This window comes from Neoarius graeffei, chromosome 1, assembly GCF_027579695.1.
Source record: "Neoarius graeffei isolate fNeoGra1 chromosome 1, fNeoGra1.pri, whole genome shotgun sequence".
In the NCBI taxonomy this organism is placed as follows: Eukaryota; Metazoa; Chordata; class Actinopteri; order Siluriformes; family Ariidae; genus Neoarius; species Neoarius graeffei.
The window spans coordinates 121,870,554-121,897,879 of NC_083569.1; the positions used below are offsets into that span (position 1 = coordinate 121,870,554).

Genomic DNA, 27,326 nt, shown 5'->3' on the forward strand with positions numbered 1-27,326 from the left:
GGGGGAAACCGGAGCACCCGGAGGAAACCCACGCGGACACGGGGAGAACATGCAAACTCCGCACAGAAAGGCCCTCGCCGGCCCCGGGGCTCGAACCCAGGACCTTCTTGCTGTGAGGCGACAGCGCTAACCACTACACCACCGTGCCGCCTGTGGAAATTCTTTTGATTACAATTCAAATGCTTTTGTAAAATTGATTTACATATAAAATCATCAGAGTGGCACGGTGGTGTAGTGGTTAGCGCTGTCGCCTCACAGCAAGAAGGTCCGGGTTCGAGCCCCGTGGCCGGCGAGGGCCTTTCTGTGTGGAGTTTGCATGCTCTCCCAGTGTCCGCGTGGGTTTCCTCCGGGTGCTCCGGTTTCCCCCACAGTCCAAAGACATGCAGGTTAGGTTAACTGGTGACTCTAAATTGAGCGTAGGTGTGAATGTGAGTGTGAATGGTTGTCTGTGTCTATGTGTCAGCCCTGTGATGACCTGGCGACTTGTCCAGGGTGTACCCCGCCTTTCGCCCGTAGTCAGCTGGGATAGGATCCAGCTCCCCTGCGACCCTGTAGAACAGGATAAAGCGGCTAGAGATAATGAGATGAGATAACTCCATCATGAAGAATTAAAGCCCCTCCTTCACAGATGAGTGAAAATATTGAATAAATTTCCTCTTTTTGATTGCTTGGGTTAAAAATGCCAAGTTATGATGACTGAATTGATTATTCACTTAAATATGAATAATATGATACATTTTGGGTATTTGATATGGCGAAATAGGACACGATGGAAAAATCAAGAACACACCGGAAAGATGAGAATAACGGCGGTGGTAAAAGAACAGCGACTGTACCGGCTGAAGGTCGCGTGGGTCTCTGCTGTGTCGCGCGAGTAACGGGACATCACTACCGCACCGGACGGAGCGCGAGGCGGGGGCGGGGCAAAATGACTGGCCGTAGATTCTATCAAAAGTTCAATCTAAATTGACCATGGTTGCAAAATATTGGCCAAAAATACGCAAACACTATGAAATATGAAAGTAAGATGAAAAAGAAACATTCTATTGCCTTATACTGCAAGACTAAAACAAAATAAAACTGTCAAAACTCACCTTTTCAGCGATAACGTCCGAACAGATCACCCGCGTAACAGAGAGACCGCAAATGGAAGCACGATCAACTTCTAACTGCTGGAGTGGAAAATTCCATTCTACACATGCAAGTTGTTAATGTGTGTCCTTCCCCGCACACAAATAACACGCTACGGTAAAAAATAGACCACAACTCATTTTATAGCTCAGAAATTCATACAAGACCAGCTACCATCGTAACATATTCTGTAAAAAACATATTCTATACCTAACTTTCAGCTTTAGTTTAAAAAAAAAAATCGCAGATTTATAATTAAATGTTTATATGGCGTAGTGATTTTAAGTTACTACTTTTGGTGAGGTAGTGACCTTGACCCTGAGGCTTTCCGTTTAGATCAAAACACACGATCGTATTGGTTTTGGGTTTGCGGAAAATGGAGTCACAACGGTGATCAAATATTTTGCGTGATGTTTTATTACAGTTATGATTATTCTGTGAGCGCACCAATCCTTAGGTGGATAAAGTTACAACTTAAAATGCAATTAGTGATAACTGTAGACTTTTCAGTGGACTACAGCCTTTTTAAGGGAATGCGATGTAGTCGACCATTTATCATGTCCCAGATCAAGCCGCCATTTTTCCACAAATTTGCAGAATTTTTGCCAAATTCTGAATACAGTATTCACATCAAAGATTTAGTTTTATCTGTATTATTTCTTTCATCATTTTATTTCAAATTAAAACCAACATCACCATTCAAACCCGTATAGTTTATTGACTGTGAGTATATTTAGTGGGGGACCCCCACAGTACCCAGTTTCTGAGACAGACCCATATACTAGAAAAATATTACAGGAGGGAACTTAAGAGAAAAAGTAAATCCTGAGAGAATTTACCAGAGAAATAAATCCTGAGAGAACATTATCTGGGAAAAGCTATGTGAAAGACATATTTCCCCGAGAAAAATTTTCAGAAGCAAATTTAGTAGAGAAATATTACCTGACAGACCTTACCAGAAAAATAAATCCTGAGAGAAATTTTACCTGAGAGAATATACTAGAGAAATATTACATGAGAGAACTTACCAGAAAAAAATCAATCCTGAGAGAACTTCTCATCTCATTATCTCTAGCCGCTTTATCCTGTTCTACAGGGTCGCAGGCGAGCTGGAGCCTATCCCAGCTGACTACGGGCGAAAGGCGGGGTTCACCCTGGACAAGTCACCAGGTCATCACAGGGCTGACACATAGACACAGACAACCATTCACACTCACATTCACACCTACGCTCAATTGAGGCCAAGTTTACATTAGACCGTGTCTGTCTCGTTTTCTTCGCGGATGCACTATCCGTTTACATTAAAACGCCTGGAAACGCCGGGAAACGGGAATCCGCCAGGGTCCACGTATTCAATCCAGATCGTGTCTGGTCCGGTGCTGTGTAAACATTGAGAATACGCGGATACGCTGTGCTGAGCTCTAGCTGGCGTCGTCATTGGACAACGTCACTGTGACATCCACCTTCCTGATTCGCTGGCGTTGGTCATGTGACGCGACTGCTGAAAAACGGCGCGGACTTCCGCCTTGTATCACCTTTCATTAAAGAGTATAAAAGTATGAAAATACTGATGCAAATACTGCCCATTGTGTAGTTATGATTGTCTTTAGGCTTGCCATCCTTCCACTTGCAAGTGGTAAGTGACGCGCATACCCGATATACACTAGGATCACACACACAGCGGCTCAGTCCCGAATCACTGCTCGTGCGCTATACTCGCATGCTCTGTGAGCTGCGCAGGGCCGGAGTGCGCACCCTCCAGAGGGCACTCGCTGTTCAGGGCGGAGTGATTTGGAGCGCAGGATGCCTGCGGAGCCGAGTGTATCCGTGTATTGGCGTTGCTGTGTGCACGCGAATCGTTTTAAAAACGTTAATCTGATGATCCGCTGATACGGTCTAATGTAAACCCCACCTGAGAGTCACCAGTTAACCTAACCTGCATGTCTTTGGACTGTGGGGGAAACCGGAGCACCCGGAGGAAACCCACGTGGACAACATGCAAACTCTGCACAGAAAGGCCCTCGCCGGCCACGGGACTCGAACCCAGACCTTCTTGCTGTGAGACGACAGCGCTAACCACTACACCACCGTGCCGCCCCTCTGAGAGAACTTACTTGAGAAATATTAGCTTACCAGAAAAAATAAATCCTGAGAAAATTTACCAGAGAAATATTACCTCAGAGAACGTTAACTGAGAAAAGCTACATAAGACATATTTCACTGAGAATTTTTTTTTTTTACTGAAGAGAAGTTAGTAGAGATATATTACCTGAGAAAATTTACCAGAGAAATATTGCCTGACAGAACTTACCAAAAAAAAAAAAAAATCGTGAGAGAACTTACCAGAGACGTATTACCTCAGAGAACGTTAACTGAAAGAAGCTACGTGAAAGACATATTTACCTGAGAAAATTTTCCTGAAGAGAATTTACGAGAGAAATATTACCTGAGAGAACATTCCAGAGAAAAATTACCTGAGAGAACTTACCAGGAAAAAATAAATCCTGAGAGGGCTTAACTGAACTGAACTTAACTGAGAGAAGCGACCTGAAAGACATTTACCTGAAAATGTTTCCTGAAGAGAATTTACTAGAGAAATATGGCCTAAGCTGTATAACCTGTGAGAACTTCGCTTTGAGAGGTTACTTCGGAGAAAGGTAGGAAGAAAGCTTCCAGAGAGCTTCCCCGAGAGACTCGCCAGAGAGAAGGGCACTGTTTTAAACAAATTTAATGCTGATTGTGAAACTTGCCATCATGAATCTGTGTGTGTGTGTGTGTGTGTGTGTGTGTGTGTGTGTGTGTGTGTGTGTGTGTTTTACAGGCGTGCTGGTGGACCTGGGGATGGAAGACACCTCCTCAGCCCAACAAAAGGCAGATAAGTATGTAATACGTCTGGACAACGAGGTACACACCAAAATGGAAGCTTTCATGAGAAAAGTGAAACAGAACCCATACACGCTCTTCGTCCTCATCCACGATAACTCGCATATTGATCTGACCAGGTACCACTATTTATATAAAAATAATTCTATCATATTTCATATAGTTACAATGTTAATTTTTACATTGTTACATAATAATAAACAAAGCTAGCAAAATATTTTAAGCTGCCTTGATATTATTATTACGCTAAGTAACTTTAAAAACGCACATTGATAAAACTTGCTGAATTCGTGCTGAGTTTATCTCAAGAAGAAAATAAATATATCACAATGGAAAAATAACTTCGTTCCGCCCGAATAAGTTCCAAATCTGTGCTCAAATCAGAATTTAAGGGAGTTGTACTCAATAACGTACAATATGACTTGGGTAGTCAATGACATGGACAGGCTTTAATTTTCAAACAAATTCTGCATACACTGTACACACACAATCTTGCCTATAAATACCCGGGGGAAATGATGGGAAAATTGTCATTATTGAAGATGCCACGCCTAAGCCAAAATCAACGTGAACAGGCCATCGGGATGTTGCGTGCCGGAAGTACACAGACAGAGGTCGCCCGGCACTTCGGTGTTCATCATTCGACCATTTCCCGTTTGAGTCAGCGTTACAGACAGACAGGGAGCACCGGGGATCGTCCATGCCCTGGTCAGCCTCGAGTCACGACGCCAGTTCAGGATCAGCACATCAGGCTAGCTCACCTCCGTGACAGATTCCTGACACCCTCAGTCACTGCTGCTGAGACCCCTGGACGACACGGACCCAGAATCTCCAGCATGACGGTCCGAACATGGACCAACTGTCACTTTGAATTTTTTTATTGGGAATTAATTCTTGAGTTTGACAATAAATGTCCTTTATCGATGTTTCAAGATGTGTGTGCATTACATACAATATCATAAATTTCAAATATATGCATGGATCTAAAGTGATATCATGTTGAATTCCATTGTGCATTTTTAAAGTTACTTAGTATATTATTATGAGTTCATTCATTTTCTATACTGCTTATTCACTGTGGGTCATGGGTGGGCTGGAGTCGATCCCCACTGACACTAGGTGAGAGACAGGTTACACCTTGGATAGGCCACCAGTCTATCACAGGGCTAACAGAGAGACAGACAGCCATTCACATTCACACCTATGGGGAATTTAGAGTAGCCAGCTGAGCTAATCTGCATGTCTTTGGACTGTGGGAGGAAACCGAAGGAAACCCACGCAGGCACAAGAAGAACACATGCAAAGCCCACACAGAAACGCCGAAGTTGACCGGCAGGTTCGAAACCAGAACCTGTTTGCTGTGAGGCGACAGGCCTAATCACTGCGTCATGCTATTATTATTATTATTATTATTATTGACAACATAGCCATGGGCGGCACGGTGGTGTAGTGGTTAGCGCTGTCGCCTCACAGCAAGAAGGTCCGGGTTCGAGCCCCGTGGCCGGCGAGGGCCTTTCTGTGTGGAGTTTGCATGTTCTCCCTGTGTCCGCGTGGGTTTCCTCCGGGTGCTCCGGTTTCCCCCACAGTCCAAAGACATGCAGGTTAGGTTAACTGGTGACTCTAAATTGAGCGTAGGTGTGAATGTGAGTGTGAATGGTTGTCTGTGTCTGTGTGTCAGCCCTGTGATGACCTGGCGACTTGTCCAGGGTGTACCCCGCCTTTCGCCCGTAGTCAGCTGGGATAGGCTCCAGCTCGCCTGTGACCCTGTAGAAGGATAAAGCGGCTAGAGATAATGAGATGAGATGAGACAACATAGCCAGGCTAGCATATTGTTAGCTAGTATACTGATGATGTTTATCCCTTCTCCCTCCTCCCAGTGTGATGTCTGGCTCCGTCTCTCACGGTGATCTTCAGGGATTGGCTGATCGTGTGGTGAACTCACAGGAGGTTTTAGACGCTGAGAATCTGCTGCTTCTTCAGGTCACATCCTTCCCATTCACACTGCAAACGTGCTACTCACGCATCAGCATCCACAACGAAGTGCACTGGCCCAGCAACCACAGCCTGGTGAGTAGTTAAGCGAAATCTCCATTTTACACAAGTCCCCTTAAAATTAACTTTTCTATAAATACAGCTGTGGTCAGAAGTTTACATACAGTGACATGAATGCCATCTTGGATATGAATGTCATGGCAATATTTGGCCTTTCAGTAATTTCTTTGAACTGTTCTTTCTCTGTGGCAGAATGATTGTATGGCATACAGCTTTAATTAAAAAAAAACACTAGAATTTGGGGCAGAAGTTTTAATTTTCTTTGGGTTTTCTGAAATCAACACAGGGTCAAAATTATACATACAGCACAGCTAATATTTGGGTAAAATGTCTCTTTGCAAGATTCACCTTGACCAAACATTTCTGTTTACCATGAAGCTTCTGGCAGAATTCTGGTTGGATATTTCGCAACTCTTCATGGTAGAATTGGTAGAGTTCAATTACTATTTTTTTTTATTCTTGGCATGGACTCGACTTATAAGCACGGTCCACATATTTTCAATAGGGTTGAAGTCAGGACTTGTTTTAAGCTTAATGTTAGCCTGCTTTATCCTCCATAACCAGCTCTGATGTGTGTTTGGGTTCATCATCCTGTTGTAACTCTCAAGTCGTGTTCAAGTTTCTGATAGTTTATGCTGAAGAATTCTGAGGTCGTCCTCCTTCTTCATTATTCCATCCACTTTGAGCAATGAACCAGTTCCACTGGCAGCAAAACAGCCCCAGAGCATGATGATCCTACCACCACTACCAGCTGCTACAGTGTCCCTCTGTACAGTACATGGTGGTCATTGTGGCCAAACAACAAAATCTTTGTCTCATCTGACTACAGCTATCCTCCAGAAGGCTTTTTCTTTGTCCGTGTGATCAGCTTCAAACTTTAATTAAGCTTGAAGGTGTCAGTTTTGGAGCAGGGGGTTATTTCATGGATAGCAGCCTCTTAGTCCATGTTGATCTGAACTGTAGACAGTGAGCCATCTGCTTCCAGTTCATGGCAGGACTGTGCCATGGTGGTTCCCAGGTTGTTCCTGACCATCCAAACCAATTTCCTTTCAACTGAGGTTGACAGTTTGGGTTTTCTTGAAGCAAAGTGGCTTGGCAAAGTGACTACACCTCACAATAACTTGGATACAATTGTTTAAACTGATCTTGGAATTTGCAGTTGTTTAGAAATGGCTCCAAGAGACATTCCGGAGTTGTGTATATCTGCGATCCTCTTTCTCAGATCTGCACTGAGGTCCTTGGACTTTCCCATTTTACTGTGTGTTGGTCAATCCAATGAGTGCTGTAAACAAACCCTTTTTATGAAGGCACAGAGAAGCTACCAGCTGTAGTCCATCATGATCACTAACAGGAAGTTAAGAGACCTCGGCCTTGGCAAGATAAGAGACATTTTGGAAGTTTCAGCACCTCTGAATTAATAATCTAAGTGAGTTTATGTAAATTTTTGGCCCTGTATGTATAATTTTGACCCTGTGTTGATTTCATGAAACCCAAAGAAAATTTGTGCACCAAATTCTAGTGTTGTTTTTTTTTAATTAAAGCTGTATGCTGTACAATCATTCTGCCACAGAAAAAGAACAGTTCAAAGAAATTACTGAAAGGCCATATATTGCCATGACATTCATAACCAAGATGACATGTCACTGTATGTAAACTTCTGACCACAACTGTAAATGCCCATATCTTAAAGCTACATCCGATTGCTTTAAAATTCTGCTTTTTTAAACTGGAGTAAAAACATGTATTTACAGTTGTGTTTAAAAAAAAAAATCAGGACAACATCAGTAACTTAATGAACCACTGTTATTATTCATAGTGACATTTCTGCTGGGCAAATAATTGACTTGTAGATGTAGTAGTGAAATAGAAAAACAACAGAACTAACTGTCATGACATGCATGCTGCTTGTTCTGAGTAATTGAAAGGGGCGTGGTCAAAATAATAACAGCGTAGAGCAGTGGCATAGGCACATAAGGGCAACAGTGGGCCGGTGCCACTATGATTGACGGCTGGCCCACCCTATCGGAGGTGTCCAACTTGATTGACAGCTGGCTCGCCCACCATAGAGGAGGTGTTTTTAACGTGAAATTCAATGAACAGCAGGATAACAATAATGTAACATGAAACAAAACACTTTGAATTAAGTATAATGTTACAACTATTTACAGAAATTATATTTTTGTCAGTGGTTTTTTTTTTCTCTATAATCATTTTGATTGGCTAATGCCCGCATTTTTGATAAGCGGCAAGAAGCAAACATCCGTTGCTATGCCAAAAAACGGAAGTCATCGCTGACCTAGAATGCTAGTTTAGCTGCGCTAACTTAAACAGAAAATGTCTAAACAGACATCGCTGTCCTCTTTCTTTAATAAGCCAAACTATTCATTATTACTATTTTATTCATTTATTCTACTGCATTAAATTTAGACTTCAAATGGCCATGTTTTTAAAAATTCTGTTGTTCTTTTTGTGAAAAATATATTTTGTTCTCTCTTACAAAACAATAGCGAATAAAGACCCGTTGTCTATAATGTAGGTTTGTTTTTTTTTGTTTTTTGTTTTTTTTTTAAGTAAGCAAAATAGGGGGGTGAAAGGATAGGGTTGTCAACTGTCCCTTACAATACGGAATCGTCCTGTATTTCAAAACAAAAGATCTGACCTGCTCTGAGCTGAAACTTGACACAATTCTTAATCTTGCCATTAATCAGAGGGCTGTGAATCAGATGGGATTTGCTAATATATTCACCCTAAAATTGGTTAGAATGCAGGAAATTGCATCTAAGAAATACAATTTTTTCTGGGGGAGGACCCCCAGACCCCCCGATTACAATGGGGTCCACTCTATTTCATAGAAGTCCACAGTATTACAAATTTCTGCCTACGCCCCTGGCGTAGAGTTTAATTAGAAAATTAATTCATTCTGTGAAAAAAGACAGGTGTTATTAATTGTCCTTTATTAAGGAAGAAAGGAAGCAAATGGTTCATACACTGTAATTACGTAATTTGATTAAAAAGTTGATTGGAGAGGGGAAAATATATAAAGAAGTGCAGCAAATTATAGAATGCTCAGCTAAAATGCTTTAAAATGGCAACAAAACCCCGAAACTCACAGAAGAAAATAAGCAACTACTGTTAAAATGGATCGAAGAATAGTCACAATGGCAAAGACTCAGCCAATCATCACCTCCAGAAAGATCAAAGATGATCTAAAATTCCCTTTAAGTACTGTTATGGTCAACCACAAGTTGGCCTCATGGTTAGCGTGTCCACCTCTCGACAAGGAAATCGCAAGTTCTACTTGCAGTCAGGTCATACCAATATCATACCTACTGCCATCTGGCGAGGCGCCGCAATACAGATGTGAGTTGGGAGTCAAACTCTCGTGGTTACCAGAGGACCAGCCCCCCACTGTAACCCCAGCTATGTAATAGGTGAGAGGCCAAGGGTAACTGAAATGGAGAGCAGCGCCGCCCAATGTGCCTCAAGGGCCTGGTTAGTACTGGGACAGAAGACTGCCTGGGAAGAGCAGGTCCTGGCATGGAGAGGACTTTAAACTTTGAACTGTTACAGTCAGAAGACATTTAATCGAAGCTAAGCTATCATCAACAAGCACCTGTAGAGCACAATTGCTGTTTTTGAAACAGCATGTTCAGAATCAGTTAAAATTTGCCAAGGAACACAGCGATTGGCCCAAAAAGAAGTGAAATGGCATAACATTCTGTGGACTGATGAGAGTAAAATTGTTCTTTTTGGGCCGAGTGATCATCGTCATTTCACGCCCGGGTACTGAATTCAAGCCACAGGACACTGTGAAGAAAGCAAAGCATGGTGGCACAAAAATCATGGCATGGTGATGTTTTTCACACTACAGTATTGGCGAAGTGGCCAAGTGGTTAGAGCGCTTGACCACTAAGCGAACGGTCCCCGGTTCGAGCCTCGGCTCGACGGGGATCTGGGGCTCGCTCCCTGTCCACCCAGCAGTGAATGGGGACCTGGTGGAAACACTGGGGGAAGTAAGGCAGCGAGGAAAGGAACTGGCCACCCTACCTCACTATGCCAATGGCCCAGGATAAGTGCGCTCTCTAACAGGCACTCCCCCAATGTACGAATCGTATATGGGACCATCTCTTCATTGGGCCGATTTATCATATACCAGGGACCATGGGTCAGTTTGAACACATTAGAATACTTGAAGAGATTATGTTGTCATATGCCGAAGAGGAAATGCCCCTGAAATGGGTGTTTCAACAAGACAACAACCCCAAACACATGAGTCAGCAAGTAACATCTTGGGTCCAGACAAAAAGGATTGAGGTAATGTAGTGGCAGCTCAATCCCCTGACCTCAACCCAACTGAAAACCTGTGGGGTGACATTAAAAATAGAGTTTCTGAAGCAAAACCCAAAAATTCACAGGAATTGTGGAATATAAACTCAACGAAAATAAAAACTTTACACTCGTTTTAAAGTCAATAATTTGAACATTTTGGAAAATAGGTTTGAAATAACGATTGTATTCAATTATCTTGTCATTAAAGATGCTATAGCATACAGATCATGTTTGTCATGGAATCGGTTCCACCGGAAATGCGACGACAATGTCCATGATCAAAAACTGTGAGTCACAACTTAATGCAGAGCAGAGCGCAGGCGATTTCGAATGGTTTGGGCAGTCACTCGACCTCCAAACAATTCATTCCCAGTGGATGTGGCAGTGACAAACCGATTACGCAAATGACATAAGACAATCTGTCGGTCTTCTGTGTGTGACGTCACACGTGGTCGACCAGGACGGGGGCGGTCGGCTGTGGTGCCAGTTTGATGGAGACGTGTCTGGAGATTATGGATGGTCTGTCGACTGCATCCCATAACCCTCGCAACGTCAGTGACGGATGTTCCCGTATTCAGCATGCCAATGGCACATTCACGCTGAATGTTTGACAGTCGTGGCATTGCAAATTAACAAATAATTAACCATAAAACCTTGTTTTTCTGAGATGACACTCTACTCTGCTACCGTGAGATCAATTGCATGTGTATCAATAGGTCACGTCACTTGTGTCACATGGAAACGTGATTTTAGCGTGCAGTGCTCTCGCACGTGCTATGTAGGCCCGACCAGTAGAATGAATGTGTGACGTAATGCCCTTGACAATGCATTTAACCATAATCACAACAAGAACTCTTTCAAGAAAAGTTTCTAAACACTATTTGAAAAATAATGAGGGTCAAGTTTTTATTTTTGCTGAGTATAGTTCGAGTTTGTTCATCGGGTGGTGTAGTGGTTAGCACTGTCGCCTCACAGCAAGAAGGTCCGGGTTCGAGCCCCATGGCCGGCGAGGGCCTTTCTGTGCGGAGTTTGCATGTTCTCCCCGTGTCCGCGTGGGTTTCCTCCGGGTGCTCCGGTTTCCCCCACAGTCCAAAGACATGCAGGTTAGGTTAACTGGTGACTCTAAATTGAGCGTAGGTGTGAATGAGAGTGTGAATGGTTGTCTGTGTCTATGTGTCAGCCCTGTGATGACCTGGCGACTTGTCCAGGGTGTACCCCGCCTTTCGGCCGTAGTCAGCTGGGATAGGCTCCAGCTTGCCTGCGACCCTGTAGAACAGGATAAAGTGGCTACAGATAATGAGATGAGATGAGTTTGTTCATCCTGGTGTAATGTGGGTTCTGGGCATGTAGAACGAGATTCCGGAGACCAGTTGTGCATAAAACTTTCAAAGGTTTATTAACCATTTATCAACACACAGCGTAAAGGCTGCTCACTCTCTGTTCAGCTACTCACGCTCTGCCTTTCCCTCCATCATCTTTTTTTCGCCTCTCCCCCCAGCGTTCCAAAACATTCAACACAAAAGTTCCCCATTCTCTGTGCTGTCCTTTCAACATAAGAGTTTTCATGGCTTTAAATGTTAAATGTTACATAATACTCCCCTACCCCCAAAGAAATGTCCTCATTTCAAAACCAAAACAGGAAAAAAAAAAAAAAGAGAGAGAGAGAGAGAGAGAGAGAGAGAAAAGGGGGAGAAAAAAAAATCACTCTTGACCCAGTGAAGGCAATGAACAAAAAAATATATAGATCTGGTACTCAGGGATACAGGCAGAAAACTGTCTTTGTCTAACATTGTAGTAGGTGAGCATCCCAACTAACCAAAACAACAGAATGTAGGCCTAAATAAGTATACAGTATACAATACTACTGTAACAATAGTGCTTTAACGAACACCATAACCAAAGCGTTTCACCATGTCTTCCATGACAGTTCAAAGTCCCGAAGGTAAGTATACAGTATACAATACTACTGTAACAATAATGCTTTAACAAATGCCATACACAAAGTGTTTCAACATGTCTTTCACGACAGTTCAAAGTCCTGAAGGTAAGAGGGCAACCGTCGTGCACGACCAGGAAGTGAACGGGTGACCACAAGTGTGTTCACCGGTGTCTGGGAATCCGCAGACGGTCCGGGCCCATGAGTGGCCCCAGATGTGTTCACCTGTGGTGGGGGATCTGCAGACGGCCTAGGCCCAGTCACTAAGGAAGGTCCAGCACCAGGTGTTGCCCCCTCAGTGTGTGTCTCATGAGGCCGTTGTGGCATAAGTGAGTGTATAATGGGCTGTTGGTGAAATGTTGGTGTTGATGGCAAACTATGAAATGGCAGGAACCCAGAGAGGGTGGTTGGAGGGGCCGCGTGTCTGTTGGATGGAGTAATGTACTGTATGGGCTGTGATGGATCACTAATGAATGGTTTAGTGCGATTGTAATGAATAACCTTTGACTTAGCATCAGGCTTTGAGAGATTATGGATTAAAAAGTTGACTGGCGGGGAATTTTCCGAAGGGGCCAGAGGCTGTATGACCTGGTATGGGCCAATCCAGCGTGGTGCTATTTTGTTGCATTGGTGGGCTGGATCATCTATTAAAATCAGATCCCTTGCCTGATATGGGGTGTATTTCTGGTGACGGTCGTAGTAATGGCGTTGCTGCTCCTGAGCTTTATCTCTGAAAACTATGGCAGACTCATACGCACTGGAAAGGCATTGGCGTAGGTGGTGAGCATATGCCGCCGGAGTACCTCCCGTCGCCAAAGTGTGGTGGAGTTCAGGTGTGAGTAAATTGTCTAAGGGAATTCGAGCTTCGCGACCATGAGCTAAAAAGAAAGGCGTGAACCCTGTGCTTGTGTGAGTGGTGGTATTATATGCTAGTGCAATCTGGGGTAAGTGGTCATCCCATTCCTGCCCAACACTCAGTAGGTACTTGGCCAGCTCCTCTTTTAAGGTGCGATTATAACGCTCGACGGCTCCGTCGCACTGTGCGTGATAAGGCGACGTGCGAAGCTTATGAATAGACAAGAGAGTGCACAGCTGTTTCACCAGATCTGATTCAAACTGTCTTCCTTGGTCTGAATGTAGAGATTCAGGAACTCCATGTTGAGGTACATACTTCTCAAAAATACAGTGTGCCACAGAGACTGTGGTTTGGTCCTTTAATGGGTATAGGTTGACAAACTTTGTGTACAAATCCATCATAACTAAGACATAACGGTGGCCTTTTGTGGACATTGGCAATTCTGTTATGTCAGCAGCTACAATCTGAAACGGTCGGTCAGGAGAGATAGAGACTAGGGGAGCCTGGGGGCGAGGCACTGGGGAGCGCCGCGACTGACAAGCTAGGCATTGGGTGCAGTGTTTGGAAATGTCAGTAGACATATATGGCCAGTAAAATTTTCGCTGGGCTTTGTCTAACGATTTGGCAAAACTATAGTGACCTGCACCTGGATGGCCATGGACATGATGTAGTACATCGGGAATGAGAGATGTGGGAATAACTACCTGCTCTATTCCCGGAGGAGAGAGTGTGCTTCTGACCAAAATGCCATTGGTGATAGTAAGGCGACCGAACTGGGACCACATTTTCTTGAGGTAAGCAGAGGCCCCACGTAACCTCCACACCGGTGGCTGTCGGCCAGTTGTGATCCATGACCGGACTGTGGAAAGGTCTGGGTCTGCCTGTTGTTGTTGTGCAATGTTCCACTCCGTCTGTATCTGTACATGGTTAATGGGCATTCCCTGGGTAGTACTAAATGTCTCGGTAGTAAAATTTAGGTCTGACTGATGTTCTGTACTGTTTTGTAATTGTCCCTGATCAATTTGTAAGGCATTGCTAGACGTCTCAGTGATGTTCTCTGTCTGTGTAGCCATATCTGCCGCCTCTGTAAGCTGAGCAGGGCTAGGGTTCTCCGTAAGCTCAGAGGGTGGACACCGCGACATAGCATCTGCATTAAGATGTTTGGCCCCATCACGATGGACTATGTGCCAGTCATAAAGGTCCAGTTCCACTGACCAGCGGGCCCGACGTCCAGTGGGGTCCTGGTCTAATGGTAGTTTCTTGAGGCCTACCAATGGCTTGTGATCTGTTATGATCGTAAAGGGGTGAGCCGCAAGATAATGGCGAAAATGACGAACACCCCACACAATGGCCCACAGCTCCCGGTCAAATGTAGACCATTTCCTCTCTGAAGCTGAAAGCAGATGGCTAGCATATGCGATTACATGTTCTTGGCCATTCACCCTCAGCGACAAGACCGACCCAATAGCATGGAGTGATGCATCGGTGTAGAGAAGGAAAGGGACTGAAAGATTTGGAAACGCCATGACTGGTGGTGATGTTAAGGCCTGCTTCAATATGGAAAAGGCCTCCTCTGTCTCACTGGACCATATGAATGTCACCCCTTTGTGTGTAAGACGATGTAAGGGGTCAGCGATATGTGCAAAATCTTGGATGAAACGCCTATAATAGGAACACAGCCCCAGAAATGCTCTGACTTGTGTAGCCGACTGTGGAACTGGCCAGTTGGCAACCTTCTCTGTGTTGGCAGGGTCAGGCTCCACCCCATTGCTTGACACCCGATGGCCAAGGAATGTGACTGACGAACAGGCCAGGTGACACTTTGACGGCTTTAGCTTTAGACCTGCCGATCGGAAGCGCTGGAAAACCTCTTTTAAGTGCTGGAGGTGTTGAGGGAAGTCCTGACTGTATAAAATTATGTCATCCAAATAAATTAGGCAGATGCTCCAATGTAAGCCTCGCAGTACCAGTTCCATCAAGCGCTGAAAACTAGGGGGGGCATTGGACAAACCCATTGGCATCATGCGAAATTGGTATAAGCCGGTACCCGTAGAGAAAGCAGTTTTCTCTTTGTCTGCAGGGTTAAGCGGGATTTGCCAATAGCCAGCTGTCAGATCAATTGTGCTAAAAATATTAGCTCCCGCTAGTCTGTCTAATGTATCGTCAACCCGAGGAAGCGGGTGTAAATCTTTGATTGTAACTGCATTTAAGCGGCGGAAGTCGACACAAAATCGGTGCGTTCCATCTTTTTTCTTGACAAGTACCACGGGCGCCGACCATGGACTGCAAGATTCTTCAACCACCCCATGCTCCAAAAGCTTTGATACTTCCTGTTGTAAAATAGCCTGGGTGGCTGGGGATGCTCTATAGGGGCGTAATTTTATCAGTTGAGCATCACCGGTGTTAATTTTATGTTTGACAAGCGTTGTCTGGCCATAATCATGCGCATGTGCACTAAATACGTCAGTAAACTCCTGGATGAGCTGTTGGAGCTGTAATTGCTCCTCTGAGGATGTGCAAGCATCACCCACAGACACAACAGCTGTTGGGGTGTTGGGTGGTTTGTCCTTAACGGTGACAGACGACACTAGTGCATATTCATCATGAGGCCGACCCATCACTGCGAACACCTGTCCAACGGGGCATCCGCCATCTAGCAAAACTGGATCCTGAGTGGGGTTGATGACCCTGATAACACCCTTTCCATTTTCAATTGCCATTAATGTTCTAGCAAGCGCCAAACTTGTAGAAGGAGACACGTGGCTCTAACAAACCAACATACGGGTCTGAGGGAGTTGCAAGCACCATACTACCTAGCACTGAAATAGGTATAGTCATTTCTGACATAGGCGGGACTGTGACTGCCGAAATAGTTACAGCAGCAACCTGGACAGGTACGAGGGACTGAGGTTGCGAAAAGGGCACCTCGGTGCTGTAGAGCTGTACTGTCGCCTGGGGTAGATTGACTGTGGCCTGATGCATTGTAAGAAAATCCCAACCCAAAATAACTGGATGGCTAGCTGCACGGACAACATGAAAGACATGTGGTAAGGTAATGTCACCTATATGTACAGGCGCGGATATAGTGCCCAATATGTCTAAAAAGTGTCCTGTGACAGAAGAAGCCAAGGTAAACGATTTGGAAATAGGCTGGGTGGCTAATGCCGGTATAGACCTATGGCACTCATCTGAAATTAGGGAAAGGCCAGACCCTGTGTCTACCAAAGCATGTACCTCTGTAGCTGCTAAGGTGAGTTGAATAAACGGTGTAGGAGAAATGTTTTCAGAGCTATGTTTCTTAGTGTGGACCATTGGCGAGAGAGAAGCGGTCATGCGGTCCGTCATGGCAGCTTCTAGTAGTTTCCCTGATCACGTGCGTCTTTGGAAAAGTGAACATGTCGTGTGGGGGAGCGACACTGTTGCTGGCTATGTGGAGGTTGGTTGCCATAAGGGCCAGGAGAAGGTGAGCGAGCATTACGGGTGTATGTGGCATGACTAGTGTATGGGGGGTGTTCAACAGACTGAGAGTGACGCTCCCACGAACGGGAGCGGCTGGGGTAGTCAGTGTTATAGGATCTAGTGGATGTGTAATGATCAGTGTGGTGAGGGTAGCCATGGGCAGACTCACGAACATAGGCAGGCGAGGGGCTACGTCGATAGGGACCACTGTCACCGTAGGATGGTTGATGAGAGGGTGAGCGGACCTGCCACCGACCAGGAGAATGCCGTCGAGGAGGAGGAGGGATGTCATCACGGCTGAAGGGCTGATGTGGCGGCATGTAGAAGACAGCACCGCGGTCCGATGAACGCCGCTGGGTGGTGTAGTCAGTTGCCGCGCAGGCGTGCTGTTGTGGATGTAGAATTCCTGACACCTCCTGGCGAAGGCTGGAGACCTGCCGCGAGAGGTGATCCAGTCTGTCTTCTGATGTCTGTGTTTGAGAGCGTTGTAACGACTTGAAATCAGCCCGAAGGTCGGCGATGGCAGCAGTCAGCTCTGCAATAGGCGTGAAAGGGGTGGGCAAGGCAGTGTGGCCAACAGTTACTGGCATAATAGAGGATGGGGAGGCTATACTAATAGCTAACTGACCCCTCTCACACTGTGTTGCTACTTTAAGAGCAGCCTCCAGGGTCAATGCACCATGCTCGTGAATTTTTAGCTGGAGTGAGGGGTCCAGCCCAGTCACAAAACGCCTGAAAACCTCTGAGCTTTTTGCTTGAGCATCATAGGTAGGAAAAGCTTCCGACACCAAGGTGGTCAGTTCAGCAGCATAAACTGCAAGAGGCTCTGCAGGCTTTCGTGGGCGTGCATTTAGATAGGTCTGAAATGTGGCTATAAAAGGCTGTCTATTAAAAACAGCTGTCAGACTAGTTTTCACAGAGTCATAATTGTTCTGAATTGCAGGCGAAAGCGTCTGCCAGTATGAAAATGCAGGACCACTTAACTTAGCAGGTAAGAGCTTGGCTTTATCCAACGGCGTAGTCGACACGGCCAGTGCCACTTCAAACCTTCGTATCCACGAATGAAACGGTTCCGAGCCGTCGCCACAAAAAGGAGGAGGAAGCTCAATCCGAAAAGGAAGTGCAACGTTCATAGTCGATGGGGCGGATGGTGGTGGTGACTCTTGTGGTGGCTGGGCACGAGCTTCAAGTCCGACTGCAGGTGCAGCCGGTGGAGGTGGATCCTGAAGTTCAGGATTTGCACGAGCACTGTTTTCATCTGCCATTGTATAAGCAAAGTCCACAGAGCGGTGAAAAAGAAAAAAAAAATATCCAAACGATTTGAAACTGCTGTAGCCCCACTGGTAATCGGAGCGCGGTAAAATGTGTGAGGTAAATACGCCTGTCACTCGTTAACAACAAAAAAACGCAATAAACGTCCACAAGCAAAAAAAAAAAATTACAGGCGATGTCTGTGCAGAAGTCTTTGTTGCTCGCGCCAACTAGCACAGCGTTAACCGGGGACAAAAAAAAAAAAATCCGACACGAGAAAAGAAAACTCACCACCGCTGCTACCAGTGTAATGTGGGTTCTGGGCATGTAGAACGAGATTCCGGAGACCAGTTGTGCATAAAACTTTCAAAGGTTTATTAACCATTTATCAACACATAACGTAAAGGCTGCTCACTCTCTGTTCAGCTACTCACGCTCTGCCTTTCCCTCCATCATCTTTTTTTCGCCTCTCCCCCCAGCGTTCCAAAACATTCAACACAAAAGTTCCCCATTCTCTGTGCTGTCCTTTCAACATAAGAGTTTTCATGGCTTTAAATGTTAAATGTTACACTGGGCTGAAATACCTGTTTATAGGTGGCAGAAGTTGGTTGACTCGATGCAGTGCGGATGTGCAGCAGTGATCAAAAACAACGTTTCTGCAACTAAATATTACTTCAGTTTGAGTTTGAAGAGAAAAATGTCGACTGCTATTTTTTGAACAGATTAATATTCCTTTTCTTTGCTTCCTATGAAAGAATAATGCAGACTTAATGAAATTTGTTCATGCTTTGATTTGGAATTGAACATATAATGTTTCCACAATATTTGAAAGAAGGAAATAAAAGCCTTTATTCACTTTATTCACTTGTTTTAATGCACTGCTATTTATTTGAACACGACTGTACATGTTTAAGTTCAAAGCAGCACCATTATCAGCAAATCATTCCTTTAAATGACAAATAGCATGTCAATAGTACCGGTATATTAGCATTTTTATCTGTTTCTAGTTTATACATTTAATTACATTTACGTTAAAGTAATGCTCTTGATTCTCACTTACGTTATATTAGCTATAAGTAATCCTTCTCTCGCCAGCTTCTCTTTCTCTCTCTCTCTCTCTCTCTCTCTCTCTCTCTGGAAGTTAATATGCCAAAAAAATAAATGCAGCTTGTCATATTAGAAACCAAGAAACCACAAAATGTAATCTCTTCTGTCCTGAATATTTAAGAAAAGCTAAAGTTACAGCTTTACGTCTAACTGTTACAAAGCGCTGACACTGGAGACTCCTTCCATAAATGTTTCATAAACATCTCTTTCGGGAAACTTCATCATATAAACAATTACGCGTTATTTTTCTGTTTATGTTGTGCATCCTGTGATGACCTGGCGACTTGTCCAGGGTGTACCCCGCCTTTCGCCCGTAGTCAGCTGGGATAGGCTCCAGCTTGCCTGCGACCCTGTAGAAGGATAAAGCGGCTAGAGATAATGAGATGAGATGAGATGAGATGTTGTGCATCCTCTGTACAAGAAAACTAATCAGCACCTTCTTACTAATCAGAATCCACTGCGCCGCTGTATTAATGAAACCTGCCTCACAGATGGTGTTAGCTGTAAACGCATACTGTTGAAAATGAAGCCTGACGTAAGGTGTATAATGTGTGTGTGTCAGCAGGGGGTGCTGTCACCAAAGGACCTGGTGTATTTCGGGCTGAAGGAGTACCGGCATTCGGTGCAGTGGGGTGTCTCCAGTCCCATCCTGCGCTGTGATGATGCCTTTGAGAGGATGGTCAACGCTTTGCTCCAACGGTCAGAACCCAACACCACAAACTTAATTTACTGTAAACTTACACAACGGTATGGTGGTATGATAATATCATATATTGTGATTGTAAAGAATGAAAGTGTCAGTCTTTTTATGGAATGATATAGAAATAAACACTTGAACGTGGTATTATGTACGAACGAGACCGTCAATGACGGCGTAGCTCACTCTGGCCCCATCTAGTCCAGAAGCAACGATCTAAAGTGGGCCACCTTGCGCAATAAATGTTGCAAGCTATATACACTACAGTATATACAAGCTCTATATAGAAGCTACAATGCCTTGCGGCGGCACGGTGGTGTAGTGGTTAGCGCTGTCGCCTCACAGCAAGAAGGTCCGGGTTCGAGCCCCGTGGCCGGCGAGGGCCTTTCTGTGCGGAGTTTGCATGTTCTCCCCGTGTCCGCGTGGGTTTCCTCCGGGTGCTCCGGTTTCCCCCACAGTCCAAAGACATGCAGGTTAGGTTAACTGGTGACTCTAAATTGAGCGTAGGTGTGAATGTGAGTGTGAATGGTTGTCTGTGTCTATGTGTCAGCCCTGTGATGACCTGGCGACTTGTCCAGGGTGAACCCCGCCTTTCACCCGTAGTCAGCTGGGATAGGCTCCAGCTTGCCTGCGACCCTGTAGAACAGGATAAAGCGGCTACAGATAATGAGATGAGACAATGCCTTGCAAAAGTATTCATCCTCCTTGGTGTTCGTCCTGTTTTGTCGCATTACAAGCTGGAATTAAATGGATTTTTGGAGGGTTAGCACCAAGGGGGATGAATACTTTTGCAAGGCACTGTAATAACTAACATGCAATGATGCTATGTAGCAACAACCCAGCTAGAATGTTGTAGACGCATAAATTAGCATTATATTATATTATTTACATGCTGTGTAGAAATAGACAAGCAAGCATGTTACGACTGTACAACCCCGATTCCAAAAAAGTTGGGACAAAGTACAAATTGTAAATAAAAACGGAATGCAATGATGTGGAAGTTTCAGAATTCCATATTTTATTCAGAATAGAACATAGATGACATATCAAATGTTTAAACTGAGAAAATGTATCATTTAAAGAGAAAAATTAGGTGATTTTAAATTTCATGACAACAACACATCTCAAAAAAGTTGGGACAAGGCCATGTTTCCCACTGTGAGACATCCCCTTTTCTCTTTACAACAGTCTGTAAACGTCTGGGGACTGAGGAGACAAGTTGCTCAAGTTTAGGGATAGGAATGTTAACCCATTCTTGTCTAATGTAGGATTCTAGTTGCTCAACTGTCTTAGGTCTTTTTTGTCGTATCTTCCGTTTTATGATGCACCAAATGTTTTCTATGGGTGAAAGATCTGGACTGCAGGCTGGCCAGTTCAGTACCCGGACCCTTCTTCTACGCAGCCATGATGCTGCAATTGATGCAGTATGTGGTTTGGCATTGTCATGTTGGAAAATGCAAGGTCTTCCCTGAAAGAGACGTCATCTGGATGGGAGCATATGTTGCTCTAGAACCTGGATATACCTTTCAGCATTGATGGTGCCTTTCCAGATGTGTAAGCTGCCCATGCCACACGCACTAATGCAACCCCATACCATCAGAGATGCAGGCTTCTGAACTGAGCGCTGATAACAACTCGGGTCGTCCTTCTCCTCTTTAGTCCGAATGACACGGCGTCCCTGATTTCCATAAAGAATTTCAAATTTTGATTCGTCTGACCACAGAACAGTTTTCCACTTTGCCACAGTCCATTTTAAATGAGCCTTGGCCCAGAGAAGACATCTGCGCTTCTGGATCATGTTTAGATATGGCTTCTTCTTTGAACTATAGAGTTTTAGCTGGCGACAGCAGATGGCACGGTGAATTGTGTTCACAGATAATGTTCTCTGGAAATATTCCTGAGCCCATTTTGTGATTTCCAATACAGAAGCATGCCTGTATGTGATGCAGTGCCGTCTAAGGGCCTGAAGATCACGGGCACCCAGTATGGTTTTCCGGCCTTGACCCTTACGCACAGAGGTTCTTCCAGATTCTCTGAATCTTTTGATGATATTATGCACTGTAGATGATGATATGTTCAAACTCTTTGCAATTTTACACTGTCGAACTCCTTTCTGATATTGCTCCACTATTTGTCGGTGCAGAATTAGGGGGATTGGTGATCCTCTTCCCATCTTTACTTCTGAGAGCCGCTGCCACTCCAAGATGCTCTTTTTATACCCAGTCATGTTAATGACCTATTGCCAATTGACCTAATGAGTTGCAATTTGGTCCTCCAGCTGTTCCTTTTTTGTACCTTTAACTTTTCCAGCCTCTTATTGCCCCTGTCCCAACTTTTTTGAGATGTGTTGCTGTCATGAAATTTCAAATGAGCCAATATTTGGCATGAAATTTCAAAATGTCTCACTTTCGACATTTGATATGTTGTCTATGTTCTATTGTGAATACAATATCAGTTTTTGAGATTTGTAAATTATTGCATTCTGTTTTTATTTACAATTTGTACTTTGTCCCAACTTTTTTGGAATCGGGGTTGTATATATAAATGTAGTCTTGCCAGTAAACAGGTCAATAATCACAACCAAAATCTGCCTATTTTCCAGAGAACCAATTCAAGACCTTTTCCTTTCATGATCCTGAAGCTTGTGACCAGAAAAGTGTCCAAATAACAAATATGAGTCACTCCATGGCTCCTGAGACTGTGTAGCTCCAAGCAAGCTAGCATATTATATCAGAAACAAGCTAGCATGGTGTTATCGGGGAATAACCATAAGATGAAATAAAATAATAAACTACTGGACTGGGATAAAAGGAAACATACTGTAGCGCCTCATCTTCTTTCCTGTTTTCAGTCACCCTCATCTGCACAGCATGGTGATCCGGAGCTACCTGCTGATCCAGCAGTACACCGAAGCCATGATGGCACTGACATCTTGTCCAGCACTGAGGGATCACGTCACGCCGCAGACGCTGGCCATGGTGGAGGGTGTACTGAGCAGCACTGGGCGGGGTGGCAGGGGGCACATGCTGCTGGTGCGCGTGCCCTCACTGCAGCTGGCGCGATTGGCACGGGAGCGACTGGAAGAGGCACAACACAAACTGGGGCTGGAGCAGAGGTTTGCCGTGGTGCTGGGAGGACCGACGAATGAGATCAGCCTTGCACCGCACTTCTACACACAGCTCAGGGTCTGTAACGCATACTCACTTAAAAATTATTAAATCTGCTGACTGCCAAGTCATGTTTTTATTGTGTGTGGCATTTTCCTTTATTTTGTAAGCACAATATCATGTGGACAAGATGTGATCATTTTGATGTCCTGAGGGTCACGTTTCTCCGTTTTGGGATTGTTTTCCTCCCTCTTGAGGTAAACAGTACGGCCCTATGGAAACAGGGAATAGCCAAATGCGAGGGAGGAGCTTTAACCAATTAGCATAATAATGGAACTGCATCATACCAAGTTGGTGACGTGCGGAAAACATCGCGTCTCTGCATCGACCTCGAAGAGTTTTGAGTCGCAGGGATGTAATCTGTGGTTGACATTCGTGAATGGGGAAGCCATGGCCAAATGGTTAGAGAAACAGCTTTGGGACCAAAAGGTCACTGGTTCGATTTCCTGAACCAGCAGGACTGGCTTAAGTGCTCCAGCAAGAGTGGTGGCGTACCTTGTGTCTGATTAGCCAGAGAAAAAACTGATGATGTGATTATCAGTTCAGGCAAGAACCTGGCCGTAACTAATTTGTGAATAGCTCCATGAAACAAAAGATGAATATTTATATCTTTTCTCTGTTCCTGCTTTTGTGTTCTCGTTTCTTTCTCTGTAAGATCAAAACATTAGGTGTAGAACTCCATACTCGCTACCGTGGAGTCGAGCCCATGCATTCTAAGGCTAGAATTATTTAATTATCTGTCCAGAAGAATGGCACGTCATCTAACCTTGCTCTATCTTGCAGTTGTACCCACTAGGCAGGCTTTCATTTTCTTTTCTACTGGCGGGAGAGCATACATGTCAACCTTTGGTCAATCAAACCTGTATAACCAACCTCCAAAATCCATATTTCCCTTATAAAATCCGTATAAGATGCAAATTAAGATAATTTACCTAAAATTTGAATGATAATTAACAATGATATATCCAAGTTACTTTTTATTCAATATTAACCCTCATCCTACCATGCTATTTTACACCTTAATCTTACCATGTGGGGTCCGTTTGGACCCCAATACTTTTCTTTAAAATTAAAGCTTATAAAGACAAAATCACCAGATAAGTTTTGTTTAGAACATCTTGTATTAATAATAGCAATACACTAAAGGGCCCAAGGCATAAAGAACACACTTAACCTTCATCCTACCAGCCGATTTTACATACACAAACTACCAGGCGGGGTCCGTATGGACCCCAGGAGGGAATACCTTGAAATCAATGCAGTAAGAACCAATTCAATGCAGCAAACAGACATAACTTTATTGAAGAACAAAATCCACTATGGCTGAATATCAATGATGTATTATAAATGCAATAACATTGCAATAGTATTGCAATAACTAGCATACATGTAGCAAATTATAGCGCCACAAAAAAAAATTGGCATTATATGCATGATTTTTGCAGCTCATGCAGCTGTAAAACATTCTGGATTACAACTTAGGTCTTTTCTTACAGAATTTAAAACAAAAAAGTAATTGTAAAATAATTTAGGGCTTTTGTTTTGCAGCCTGTGCTTATTGCAGCAGTGGGGTCCACACGGACCCCAAGAAGGAATGCCTTGGTAGTTTCATTATGGAACATAAAAGAAATAAAAGAAGTTAACTTTCAGTGTGCTATTCAATTATAAAATGAAAGACAGATAAACTTTACTCTGGGGTCCGGTTGGACCCCAGTAACAAATTAATTATACCTTCACAATTCAAAAAGCTGATCTTCCGGTGCTTTAGTGTTTTAATTAAGACATAAATTCCGACAAATTCATAAAACGGTGAGGCAGTATGTCACATATTTTTAAAATGGCAAACAAACATATAGGTGCGGGGTCCAGATGGACCCCGCTTGGTAGGATGAAGGTTAATAACAATAAACCTTCAGAATGAATACAAAGCTCCAATGTTTGACAAAAACACAAAGTGTTATCAGCGTAGTTACGAAGGAAATACTTCGTTGTTTGGAGACAGGTTTCACCGAGCGGCTATTATGCGTGAGACTTCATATTAGCCACAAAGTCAGGAAAATCTGTTCGTAAAATTACGTTATAATGACCAAATACAATGAAAAGTATTTTTCCAGTCTCACCTGTGAAAGGTAATCCCATGTGATCTCGTTTGGACGGTAAACCTGTTGGTACAGTTAAACGCAGCACATGAATGAGGCATCTTTATTCTCAGAATCGCCACTTTGCCACGTCCAATTTGGCGGCGAGGATGACGTATGATTCTACGCAGAAGGCGGCGTCTATGTTTATATGTCTATGACTTCCGGGTTGACGGGATTCTCGCAATGCGGTGTGCGCATGATCAAAAGTGGAACGAAGTCTCGCTACCACAAGATAACGCGCGATTTCATAAGACTCTTTACTGGCTGTCGTGGGAATTGATTATAGCTCTAAATAAATATTGAAGTTTTTTTAAAGAATCCGTATAACTTTATTTATACGCCCGTATACTACGTTTATTGAATCAAATCCGTATAAAATACGGACATTCCGTATAGGTTGACATGTATGGGAGAGTGCAGTCAGAACCTTTAACTTCATGTGCTGTTGTGTTTTGCTGTCTTATACTTTTCTCAGCCAATAAGATACGATCAAACTGTTTTGGACTTTTTGATCAATAATTAAATAAAATCATGTGTCTATTTTATATAAAATACTAAATACAGGCATGGAGACAGTGTGAAACTGAAGACTGGGTTCCTGTCACCTATGAGGATCTGGAAGATTTACCCTGTATCATCATTCTCACTGGGAAAGACCCTTTGGGGGAAACATTCCCCAGGTACACACACACACACACACACACACTGCATGTGGAACTGTAAGTTATTAATGTTTGCATGCATTCCCGCAGGTCTCTAAAGTACTGCGACCTGCGACTGATCGACTCCAGCTTTCTGACCCGCACAGCTCTTGAGCAGGAAGTAGGTGTGGCCTGCTCCTACGTCACACGTGGTATAATTCCTGACACTGTGACAATGGCAGACAAAAGGGCGGGGCTGAAGGAGGAAGAGGAGGATGAGCTAGAGAGAAGCGGTGGAGGAATAACAGAATCTGACGAACTGCAGCTGGAGCTGGACAGACCCCCGAGCAATAGCAGTGCCGCAACCCGAGCCTCCGGTCAGACCCTGAGAGCCAGATATCTAACAAGTCAGATTGCACACAAATTAACTAATTTTTTTTTTTATTATGGCTGGGTTCTTACCCAAACTGATAATCGCATCATCAGTTTTTCTTTGGCTAATCAGACACAAGGTACGCCACCACACTTGCCCAAGCAGTTGGGGGTTAGGTGCCTTGCGCAAGGGCACTTGAGCCAATTCTGCTGGTTGAGGGAATCCAACCAGCGACCTTTTGGTCCCAAAACTGTTTCTCTAACCATTTGGCCATGCCTTCCCCCAATTAATTAATAAAATGAATAAAATTACCAAAAAAGAGTTAGTTACTAACGAGCGAGGTTAGTAACATGGTGTTGGATTCAGTGTCAGTGACATGAGTCCAAAAGTTTCATCAATATTTTATGGAATCAATTTTGTGCCAAAATGTTCATACAATACTTTTGAAATATCAAACAAAAATGACAAATCAAAATACAAAAAAAGAAAAAAAAAGTCAATTTTTTTAGACTGGCAAACAAATTCGTGTAATCGTGCAAAATATCAGTCTATTACTCTTCAGAAACCTTTTATTTTTGTTCCGCGTCTTTCTCAGTTTTGCTTGACGTAATTTATTTTGGTTGCGATTCCAGCTTTCTCGTTTGCGCTCCCTGACTTTTTGCTTGCAGTTTCGACACAAACTTCCCGTGTGGGCGGGCTGTCCAGGAATGTATTCCCATTGGCTAACTTGTGTTTGACTGACAGCTACGCTCAGCCATTCCCTACTCGGATTCTGGCGGACTGTTTGACAAGTGACCGATCCATTGACGGTAAACAAGGATCGAGTGGACTTCAGTGGCGACTATAATATTGAATTTACACTTTGTTGAATTAATTCAATATCATAGTCGCCACTGAAGTCCACTCCATCCTTGTTTACCGTCAATGGATCGGTCACTCGTCAAACAGTCCGCCAGAATCCGAGTACGGAATGGCTGAGCGTAGCTGTCAGTCAAACACAAGTTAGCCAATGGGAATGCATTCCTGGACAGCCCACCCACACGTGAAGTTTGTGCCAAAACTGCAAGCAAAAAGTCAGGGAGTGCAAACGAGAAAGCTGGAATCGCAACCAAAATAAATTACGTCAAGCAAAACAGAGAAAGACACGGAACAAAAATAAAAGGTTTCTGAAGAGTAATAGACTGATATTTTGCACGATTACACGAATAATTTGTTTGCCAGTCTAAAAAAATTGACTTTTTTTTGTTTTTTTGTATTTTGATTTGTCGTTTTTGTTTGATATTTCAAAAGTATTGTATGAACA

At 43.8% G+C, this 27,326-nt stretch overlaps 1 protein-coding gene across 5 annotated transcripts in view; it reads left to right on the plus strand.

Annotated features, from left to right (window-relative positions):
* greb1l (GREB1 like retinoic acid receptor coactivator) overlaps positions 1–27,326 on the plus strand; it is a 99,884-nt gene that overhangs the window by 46,167 nt on the left and 26,391 nt on the right. For 3 of the 5 annotated variants that reach the window (XM_060916047.1, XM_060916070.1, XM_060916074.1), the window contains exons 16-21: positions 3,953–4,133; positions 5,892–6,081; positions 19,567–19,703; positions 22,553–22,886; positions 25,574–25,689; positions 25,762–26,057. In XM_060916047.1, the coding sequence (XP_060772030.1) occupies positions 3,953–4,133; positions 5,892–6,081; positions 19,567–19,703; positions 22,553–22,886; positions 25,574–25,689; positions 25,762–26,057 (1,254 nt within the window). The remainder of the gene's footprint in view (positions 1–3,952; positions 4,134–5,891; positions 6,082–19,566; positions 19,704–22,552; positions 22,887–25,573; positions 25,690–25,761; positions 26,058–27,326) is intronic. The other 2 variants (XM_060916062.1, XM_060916056.1) reach the window with 2 other exon arrangements.